Source organism: Macrobrachium nipponense, chromosome 24 (assembly GCF_015104395.2).
Source record: "Macrobrachium nipponense isolate FS-2020 chromosome 24, ASM1510439v2, whole genome shotgun sequence".
Lineage (NCBI taxonomy): Eukaryota > Metazoa > Arthropoda > Malacostraca > Decapoda > Palaemonidae > Macrobrachium > Macrobrachium nipponense.
In genome coordinates this window covers 15699315-15710414 of record NC_061091.1, presented here as the reverse complement: position 1 = coordinate 15710414, position 11100 = coordinate 15699315, and the positions used below count along the sequence as shown (strand labels likewise).

Below are 11100 nucleotides of genomic sequence, written 5' to 3'. Positions count from 1 at the left end.
CGAAGGTTTTTCTCATTTTCATATTGGTCTATTGGTTATCTCATATTTTCACCACTCTCAAATACAATAGTTTATTCTTCATATCTCTTCAATGGCAGGAGGACGCCCCTATTTCAGATCTTTGGCACACCTTGGTACCTTTAGTTATCTGTTTGCAGTTCATTTATATGTTTGTTGTAAAGTTTCATGACTTCCATGACATACATGTTGGATGGCATAGCCAATCCCTTCCAGTAGGTACAGCTTCCCTATCTTTACCCTGCTACAGGTTTTACTAATGACTGCATTGCCCATTTGCACAATGTTGTGCTTTAATTCTGCCTTTTTACTCATCTTCTAAAGTAGTTTTCTGTGTTGCTGATTGTCACACGTAGGTATTTTATCTGCTTAACTATCTTTATTCCGTCAATATGAGGCATGTTTTTTTCGTCGTCAATACTGTACCAGTCATTGACTATCAATGTCTTCATTTACGTATATCTAGGCCGCAATCACTTGCCGTTTCCATTAGAATTCTTATGGCTTTTGATATTTCTTCAAGTAAGTGTCCTAGGATTAGCTCGCATAGTAGGCTACCACAGTTCTTAAATTTCATTCTAAATCCTTCAGTCATACTTTCCAGTCAGTTTTCCAATGTTCAGTTTAGTTACAAACAAGCACGGCGTTGCAACTTGGTGAGGTGATGAGGATGAATTCGTTCGATCAAAAGAAAATGCAGACCATCACGAGATTGCATCATTTCCGAATGTCATCTTGTCGACATTTTCACAACTCAAAAGTAAATTGAAACAAACGTGCCATGGACGTTATTTGCAATGAAATCTTCCAAATAAATATTATGTTCGTGAAATATATTTAATATTTCAGGTGTATAAAGCGTATTACATCAATCTGAATATTGAAGAAGGTCTTCCTGTCACAGATTTCAAAACACTACATAGATGAAGTTTCTCTTTCCCAAAACAATCTGCCACATAATACCCAATAATAATCGCTAAAATATGTAATTACACATTTCATTAATCAAAATTTATTTTCAGATACGGTAGTTTTAAAATGTAATTGTTAAATGACAAGTTTTCTTTGACCGCAAACTAGGAAAATATAATTCTAGGCATACTACCAGTTACATAACAATAGTGGGGCCGGTATCTCGGTATAAGAATCTCATTTATTTATGCACATTAAAAAAAAAATTGCTATGTAGTATCCTTCTATACTCAGATCGTCTCATTACCTAGAGAACACAAAATAATTTTAATAATTACACACAGAGAAATATTAACTCACAAAACAATGAAACAACGTGGGAGAGGCAAAGAGATCAAAGTGTAGTTTCTTCATGAAATCTTTAAGAAGTCCTGCGAACAATTCAATATAAACTGCCTTGCACTGATATCTAAAACAACTATATTTATTACTATCACATAAAATTAGGCTTTTAAAAAGCAATATATAATATAAATGAACGAACCTCACAACGTCACTTTGACACAAGTTTCAGTAGATAATACTGTATTGCTATATTATATTGCTATATTATTTCAGTTTTGTTAATTACCCTTGTTTAAGGCTCAGGATACCGTCCAGCAATCAAATAATTTTCTTACCTATTCTATCAATGGTATTGAGGCCATGTGTAGGCACTGCAAAACAACATGTCGCCAAGAATGCTGAAAAAAAAGAGCGAAAATCCTAACAATAATAATACAATATCTTAGTGACGCACAGTCATTTTAGCTGAGGGATTTCCAAACAAAAACAGCAGGAATAAAATGGCAATATGTGCCAGATAATGTTTCTTTACATGGGTTATATAACATGATATCTATGGTTGATCAACAACTGGTTCTGGAAATGAACATATGCTTGTCGAGAAATCTTTTCATTGGTGGCATCGACGCTTTCATTATACCAATAATAATGACCAAACTAGAATGTTAATATGTGAAACTACAAACTAACTTCATGAAAACCCTCATAATAGCCAAAAGACACCATATTTCAGCGTTAAATATAGAATAAAGAAGCTTTTGTGCAACACTGTGTACGCTACAGCGTCTCTCGTTCTGGTTCTTCTCAGTTGTCCATACGAATCGTAAAAATTATAACACCATGTCGATAACCAGCATGAGTAAAGTTGTTTGTAATTCGCTTATAAGAAATTCTTTGCGGATTTGCAAGACGCCAACAACTGGGTGAGTAAACTGGACGTTTCTTCCTAAATCAGCCTTTTATAAATGATTCTGGTATTCCCAACCGGCTGACAAAAACTAAAACTAGTAGGCTAACGTAACCTTACGGGAATGAATTCTTTAGGCCTAGGTTATGACATCGTATTTTCCTCCGCAAACTTCGTACGATAAAGTTTTGTGTTGTTAATGCTGCCAATATGGCCATTACAAGTATATGGTAATTCTACCTTAAAATAGTAGGTCTGTGGCTGAGGGGGCTAATCTTCTGTCGCATGCGAAGGTTTGGTTACCGGTATGATAGGCCTACCCGCTTGTAGGTACCTTACGAGGTTCACGAATCTGCTTGGGTAATAAGTAGGCCTCTCCCCTCTGAAATTCCTACTTTAAAATTGTTTACTATACCTACCTAGTAGTAGTAGGCCTACAGTAGTCATGACCCCATACTCTACATTTAGGTACCCCTTACCAGTTGACTGCATTTTGGGGGGGAAGTTGGTGGTGGACGGATAAGTATCTAGGTAATGCTAGAGGTCCAATGCCCACGCTAACCCATGTTGGATTAGCCAATCAGGCCTAGGTTAGGTTAGGTTGGTTAGGTTAAACTAGAGGTACCTAAGTCGAGGTCTCGAGTTGTTGCTTCCACGGCTGATGGCTCCTGACTGATGTCTATCCCAGGTTACAGATAGTGTTATAAAGATATTTTTTGAGAAGGTGGTCGTGCTACCGTCCAGGTGGTCGCCAGGAGGCCATTCGATCATTTAGCCTTCACGCCAGGGTAGAAATAAGCAAGAGCTCTGCATTAGGTATTAGGTATAGGGTAAAACACCGCATGGACTGGCCAACTTACCGACTACCACGGCTAGGCCACCCTCCAAAGAAGTACTTGTAACGCGTCCTGACACCGGAGATGGTCATCAGTCACGAGTTGTTGGTGGTGAGAGAAGTAGCTAAAGACCTCTACTCTCCTTTCGAAGTAAGTGTTTTCTCCAAAGTTAGAAATTAAGGCCATATTTTATGATTTAAACAGAGGGTAATAAAAAGGGTGGCCAAACCACCAAAACGCTTTCGAAATTTTTACTTACAACTTGGAAATATTTAAAAGTATATGAAAAATCAATTTCCAAGTTAATAGCCCCAACATCAATAGTAGAGCAAGCTTTGCTTACTTTATATCTAATTAGGCCCAGCTTGACAATATTTTGGAATTGATAATACTGTATCTTTTTCCTGTTTTAGAATGTGCTTGGAACATTTCTGACGCTCTTTTTGTTCTCAAATGAACTAATGAAACTTGACCTAATTTAACCTAACCTAGGATACCAGGGGCTTATCCTAGTTTATGATAGTGTACTGTTGGTTAGGCCACTTATGAACATAATGATCATGAATGTTCAAAGCTTGTTTAAATTTTATCCAATGAAAATCACAAGGAGAAAATAATCAGATATATACCATGAAATTATTGAAAATTTTGTTATTGGTTTTGTAATACTATATAATACATAATCACATGAGTACATCTTTATCTAACCTGGGTGCTACATTCTATAACCTGGGTGCTACATTCTACCTGATTTGAGGGTTATATTTCTCTTGGACCTCCTTAGTCTAACCATGCAAAAAAAAATACCAATATAATGGACCTCGAATTTGTAGGGGACGTGTAACCCCCCCACCATAGCTAAAATCTGCAAATACTTAAAACCCTTTTAAAAAATGCATAGAACTACTTACTATTTTGATAGTTCAGACACACACAAAAAAAACTTGAAATGCATCTACTTGAGTATTTTAATAGTTTTATCACAAAAAGTGCATTTAGTCATGAAAGTGTGAAAATATGTACTGTAATTATTGAATATTTCTCAGTGAAAAATAACACAAACAGGTGAATTTTCCACGAATGATGTGTATATGTCTATAGAGAAATCTGCTAATTGTGAGTATATACTGTAGTACCTACTGCTTGTAAGAAAGGGACAAACCTCCTGACCATTAGGTGTTTATTGGCAAGATAATTAACCTTTACTGGACTTTAAATATCAACTTCACTTCGCACTGACCATCCTGATGTTTATAAAGTACCTACATGGTGACTTAACTTGCTGACTGGGCAAACTTAAGGATAGCCAGTTTAAAAAACAAAAAAAAATTAGTGGAAAGAGGATTCCCTGTGTATACATATCTATAAAATAAAAGAAAATTTGTTTGCATATTACAAAGCAAGTTGAGCGCACCGCATTTTGCTATCAGTAAGACAGCTGGCTGAGTAGTTTTGGCTGACAAATCTTCGAGTGTCTGGTTTATCGTTAGTAAATTCTGCTTGATAATTTGCATGCCATTCTTGCTGGTACATTGGATCATCAGTATCTTCCAACACTCCTAACTTGGACTTGGCCAGAATTGCCAGAATTTGCAGCAGCACCTACAAGGTAGCTTGTAGCTATTTGTGGCTTATACCTCATGAGGATACCTGAACATGACCACAAAGTTAATATATTGTAGAAGTGTGTGCCTCCAATTGCAACAGCATGAAGGAATTGGTTCTGAGGTACATCACCAAAACCTAACCTAACATTACCTAGGATGCAGTGTTCTACATGGCAAGTGGATTAGGTGATCTACATATTATACTTGCTCATCTAAATTATGTAATACTTAACCTCAAATATACCTCAAATATGGCTGAGAAAAAGACCTCAAATATGGCTGAGAAAAAGTATCTTGGCTATCTCTGATGTAAATCTAGAAGATAAAATAGACTGAAATGGCTACATTGTCAAAACTTTAGTTGTCAAGCCCAGTAAATAATATTTATATCTACCTTTTAGCATTTTGTATGCAGTCTACTTTACCATGTAGTATACCCTAATGTAGTATTCATGTAGATATCAGAGTAGTTGTTCTTTTTATTAGGGCTTGCATTAATCTGGATACTTTTCATTTATTTTATGGAACCTTTTTAATAAGCTTGGAAAACCAAATATTTCCTTGTATAGTTTTCTGAGGTGCTTAATAATTCAGGAAAGCATGATATGAAGGAAAATAAAAATGAATTACGGCATAATAGGCTACAAGAGTACTGTGCCTTATTATTGTTTCAAAAACGATATATACATATTTTGAGTTCCAACCTTTATGTAATGGTAGAAAAATACTCACTGTATACATTGTTTGAATAGTTTTTAGTGGCATATAGTAAAAATGAAATTATACACATGTATATCAAAAAATCTTTGAAGAAATTATGTTGTTGGCAAAAGCTTTTAACTTTGTACTGGTCTATACTAACATATTGTACAAGATAAGACAACTAATACCAAGGATGCTTTGCAGGTGGACATACAGATGTCATCGTCTATATTGTGCTGCAGCAGAAAAACCAGCAGAAGGTACAGAAACAGAAAAACAACTTCAAGAGCAAATTGCTGCATTAATGAAGGAAAATGAAAATCTAGCAGAAAAGGCAACGGATCTAAAGGTATGAGGTTGTAGTTTTAGAAGTGTTATTGTATGCAGACATTAAGTAGATGTTTGAAAGTTTGCAATTACAAAATCATGATTTATTTGATTCAAATATAACACCAGTAATTAGATCGTAAGTTTTTATGCCTCTTGATATATTGAGGATAACCCACTGGAAGGAATAAATTTACCTACCTTAACTACTTTTCACTTTTTTATCAAAGTAATAAATTTTTATCTGCAACCAATATAAGACCTGTTAACTTGTATTTCTGATTTAGAAAGACAGTACTACAGTATGCAGACTCCAAGTGGATATCATATACTTAAGCCTAACCTATGAGATGTTACAGTAGCCTGTGTAGGCTCAAGTATATTTATATTCTTCAGTATACTGAAGGATTTTTTTATGGCTTTTAATGATGGACAATGATTTTGTTTATAATTAACAGAAAGCACTAGGGTTTAGGATTACACACAAAGTCCAATAATATTATAGTAGTATTGGCTTTCCAGTGTCATCTTATGTTTAAGTTATTGAGTATTTTTATTGGTATTCTGTTCAGTAACTGGTAAATTTATATATACTAATTAGAGTCAAAATCGTTAATCATTATGCATAAGGAAGCCATTTTAGATGAGAAAAGCATAGTGTTGTTATAGTTTTCATGCTACTAGCATTAGTCCTTTTTCACACAGGATAAATATCAAAGGACGTTAGCAGACAGAGAAAATGTCAGAGTTCGATTACAAAAAGAAATAAAAGATGCCAAGCAGTATGGTATACAGGGATTCTGTAAAGATCTTCTAGAGGTAAGTTCATTTTTTCTAGTCATTTATTACAAGTCTTGCCATAACATTAGAAAATGTTTGGTGATGATAAAATGAATAATTTTTATTTTTACATTACATTTAAACACAAATTCTACAGCCTAGCCTTATGAGAGTCTAGCAATCTGACTGCATTGTCTCTTTAACTAATGTATAGTGATAACAATAATAATATTAAACTGCAAGAATTATTTATTTTTACAAAGCAGATATTAGTGCACGTTTTTCCTGGTGTAATTGACTATGCTTGTGAAAGACTTGTTGGTAATGCTTGATTTTAAAAATGGACTATCAGTTCATGGTAAAGTATGCAATGCAAATACATAATTGTAAATACAATGTCTGGTCTGTAATAAAATAGCAGGTGATATGAAATCTCTGCAATACAACCTAAGGCCAAGTTGTAGCATAATCTCAGTGGCTGTCTATTACTGTATAAGCATAGTAGTCGAATAATGCTAGGTGATCACATTCCAGCACAAAAAGGCTTTTCTTTTTCCGTTAAGGATGTCACTGGAGGAAGGTAGAGGTAAAAATTCTAGAATTATTTTGAAAAGTGGAAATTAGACAGGCAGAATGAAATACATCTGAGAGTCAAAGTGATAATGCACACAACCTTTGGTAACTTGAGTATACCTTGCAAGTCCCCCCCCCCCCCCTCCCCCCGACTAGTTGGTTAGTGGGTGATGCATATAAGTCATCATAAAATGAGTTATTCCTCATGTAGCACTAGTTGAACATAGTAGGTTGATGGAATTTATTTATGTACAAAAATCGATGATACACAAAATGCTTATTGCCATAAGGAGTGGATTCCCTGTTAGATATATTTTAGTGACTGTGATTATGTATTAATCTTGAAACCAGTGGGGGAAGTTTTGAGAAATGGATAATTATCCCTATGTCCTGGACACTATCTTTTTGCCTTATGCTAGAGGACTTAAAAGGTTCGATCTGATCACATCTAAAAAAGAAAAAATAAAATAAAAAGAAATCACACACACGCATACACAGTGAAGCCCATGCCACCATATAAATACTCTGGAGATCACTAAACGCATTGAATACCTAGCTCCATTCTAAGCCGTTGATATCTAAGACTATAGACTTGGAACAACTGTTTATGTATACACTATTGAAATTTCAGATAAATAGTATCAAAATACGTATAGCTGTCCCTGTATCAAAATATAGTTGTTCCTGTAATATTTTATTAATTTGCTATTTAAGCATAAAATAGGGTATAATGTATTGAAATTTCAGTGTTGCATTCTCAACTATCTTTTTATTCTTTAGGTATCAGATGTATTTCACAAGGCAGTTAGTAGTGTACCTGAGGAGAGAATCAAAGAAGGCCCTTCAGATCTTAAGACTTTATACGATGGATTAGTCATGACGGAAAATCAGTTACTGTCAGTAAGTATCACTTCAGTGTTTCGTCTTTTCAACTGATTAATTGAAGGTGATGAAAAGACTGGAAAAGAATAGTTTAAACAAGGATAATAGGCTAATATACCTCTCTGAAGGCAGCCAGTTCACTGAAAATCATTTTGGTTACTTGAGGACCAATTCCCTTTCTTTTTTTTTTTTTTTTTTTTTTTATAAGGGGAGAGAGTAAATTGGGCATTGAGTTTCAGAAATTGAATTAAAGTCTGCTCCATTCAGATTCGCATTGTAATAGAGTCAAAGAACTTGATACACTTGAATGCATTACAAGAGGAATTTAATTCAATCCCAATTTCAAATCCTGACTTGCTGTAAATAGAAAGTGCATCTGAGTGAGGGTACCCTTAGTAAACATTAGAGTTGGGCATATTTTAAGAAATGCATTATCTAATTTCCATTAAATGTTGATGTTGATACTGAGGCACATAGGTAACTATAAGAAAAAAATCTTAAAATATGCTTTAAAAAATGTATATATCTATCAGATTGTTTGTAATATTTTTCCGAGGAAAGGTCCATGATTTAATCAAGATAGGGTTCAGGTACAATTTTATCTCTTAGGTGTACCTACACATAAATGTGTTTTCAAAACCTTGCGGAGGAGGAATTGGGCTTGGGTAAAATTTAGTACCCTTATGATTGAAGAATATCATTAAGTTGTTGAAAATGGTATTCTGTAACTTTTGAGTGTCCTTTGAGTAGGCTAAATGTGTAAGAAGTAAATGATTTTTTTACATGCTTTAGAGAGTTGCTGTTAAATTTTATTGGCATAATTATTGTATTATGGGTGGGAGGCGTAATGGTAATATCAGCTCGCCTCCAATGTTGATTATTTTGTGGCATGTGTATCAAAGCATTTACTTTTATCAATTTTGCAATTCCAAATATCAGTAGATTTTGTTCCCACCAGGTTTTTCGGCGGCATGGCCTAACACAGTTCATTCCTGAGATCGGGGATAAATTTGATCCTTCTCTGCAGGAAGCAATGTTTGAACTTGCGGCACCAGACAAGGAACCTGGGACTGTTGCTCATGTTATTCGCTCAGGTTGGAAACTTCATGCTAGGTGTATTCGTTCAGCTCAGGTCGGAGTTGTTAAAGATTCTTAATTTGGAAGTAAATGTAGTTCATTTAAGGATTGTACAGATTTTTCATTACCTTACAAAACTATTCATCTGTTGTACAGAATTGTTAATGGCTATTCCATTAGTTGATGTAGCCCTGAATATGGCCTGGGGAATTACTAATGGCATTGACAAAAAATGATTTTAGGAGACTGATTGGTAATTACTTCTTTTTATGCTAGTGAAAAGGACCAGATATTATTTGTTATTGCTGTTAAAAAAACACGAAGTAAAATTTGTTTTAAGAATGAATGGCTATAAAATTACACATTGTATTTTGCTTACTCAGCTTGCAACAACTATCCATTTTTGTGTAATGTCAGATCATTTTCTATTTCCTAATTGTACTTTAATTTTGACTTCATTTACCACTTTGCACATAACAAATGGCATATTCAGTTTCTATCGGCTAATTAATGTTCTCATTGTTGCCATATGTAGAAACTGCTTAGATTCCCCGCTGAAAGAGAGGGTCCAGGAGTTTTTAGTAAAATACCATGTGAGATAGTGTGATTTGTCAGTCTAGTAAAATACCATGTGAGACAGTGTGATTTGTCGGTCAAATATTTGAGGGGCTGTTCCTTGGGCAGCTTTATTGATTTAAAAATAAAATTCTGCTTTGTTTCCCTCATACTCACCAGTGATGTGAAATATGCAGATTTAAATTTATGTCTTATATTTCTGCAATATGAAATATTCCGGGTGAAAGCATTGTGGGAAAATTAATTTTTCACATTTACTATAATTGTACAAATTTTTAAGTTTTGTAATGTATTTTGAATTTTGTTACTGCTGTGAATAGGTATACACAAATGCTCCCTTTTACCAGTCATCAAATTATTAATTTGTGTAATATATGTTTATAAAAGCAAACAAAGAGTTTTATTGATCTTTCCAAAGTTCTCTTGCTCTTTGCATGGAAACAGTTTGTAATATGAAAATTGTCTTCAGTATGAAACAATATGTAAATGATTTTGGTGTACATACAAAGGTTTTAAATCATTCATAGAATCCTTTAGTTATACAGTGTGCAACACCAGTTTATGCAAATATTTTGATAAATGAAAGAAAGTCATTCTAAGCAGAAAATGTTCTGTAGACATGTATTTGGTGAGGTGAATTTTTAAAGTAACTGTTTTTCCTTAAAGCTGCTCAGCCAAGATGGCGTATGCGATGTCTGAGTAGTCAGGGATATTGGGGGAAGGTATTCATAGTCTTTTAATTATGTTTTTTTTTTCTTGCAGGTTTTTGGAAAATGTAACATTAAATCCATTTCAATTAGTAAATTACCTGTGAATAGACTTCTAATTTTAATGATAGCCTTATGTATCAAGAAAGTCTTTTTCATCTGACAGAGACAAAAGCATTTTCCTAGTTGTGTTTTTTCCTTCGACTGGTGTGTTATGAAAAACTTTTGATGAAGTAAAAAAGGTTTTTTGATATGCTGGATAATGTTTTAAATCTTTGATATGTGTACAATGAATAGGCCTATCTTTAATGAAAAGGAGATTCCATCCAGCTTCCTTTTCTCTTCTTTATCAGAGTCCAGTGAATACCATTGACGGACAGGGAGAAGGTTTCTATGATACATACATACACTTAGTTCATATCTAAACAATACATTTAATTTAAAAGTATTTTGTTCACATCGGCCTAATCGCTGATTTCCTTTTTTAACTTTTCATACAACATAGGAGTTCACTGTTGCAAAACATAAACCTCATATTTGCATATTCCATATACTGGAACGGTAAGGCATTGTATCCAGTTTCTTGCTCACAAAATGAATAAGGAATCTGACACTTGTAACCGAACATGCTCTTGGCGTAAAAGCAAGGCTGCTTGGAGTAACAAGTGACATGATCAACTCTGTGCTCCCTCCCCCTCCCCATGGCCGTGTGTACTCCGACACCCTGTGTGCGTCACCTTACTTGGCCTTTTAATGATAACAGATTATTTTTAAAATCCACCTCACCAACAAACAATGCCTGAAAATGCAAATCTTTAAAGAACATGTTCTGCTCAGAATTACTTTTTCTT

General features: G+C 34.4%; 1 protein-coding gene across 1 annotated transcript; it reads left to right on the top strand.

Moving 5' to 3' along the window:
* Nucleotides 1–2024: 2024 nt before the first annotated feature.
* Nucleotides 2025–9443, top strand: LOC135205464 (grpE protein homolog 1, mitochondrial-like). The gene is made up of 5 exons (XM_064236118.1): nucleotides 2025–2198; nucleotides 5532–5676; nucleotides 6360–6473; nucleotides 7788–7907; nucleotides 8848–9443. The coding sequence occupies exons 1-5, from the start codon at nucleotides 2116–2118 to the stop codon at nucleotides 9043–9045; spliced, it is 660 nt and encodes a 219-aa protein (XP_064092188.1). The 5' UTR covers nucleotides 2025–2115; the 3' UTR covers nucleotides 9046–9443.
* Nucleotides 9444–11100: the final 1657 nt, after the last annotated feature.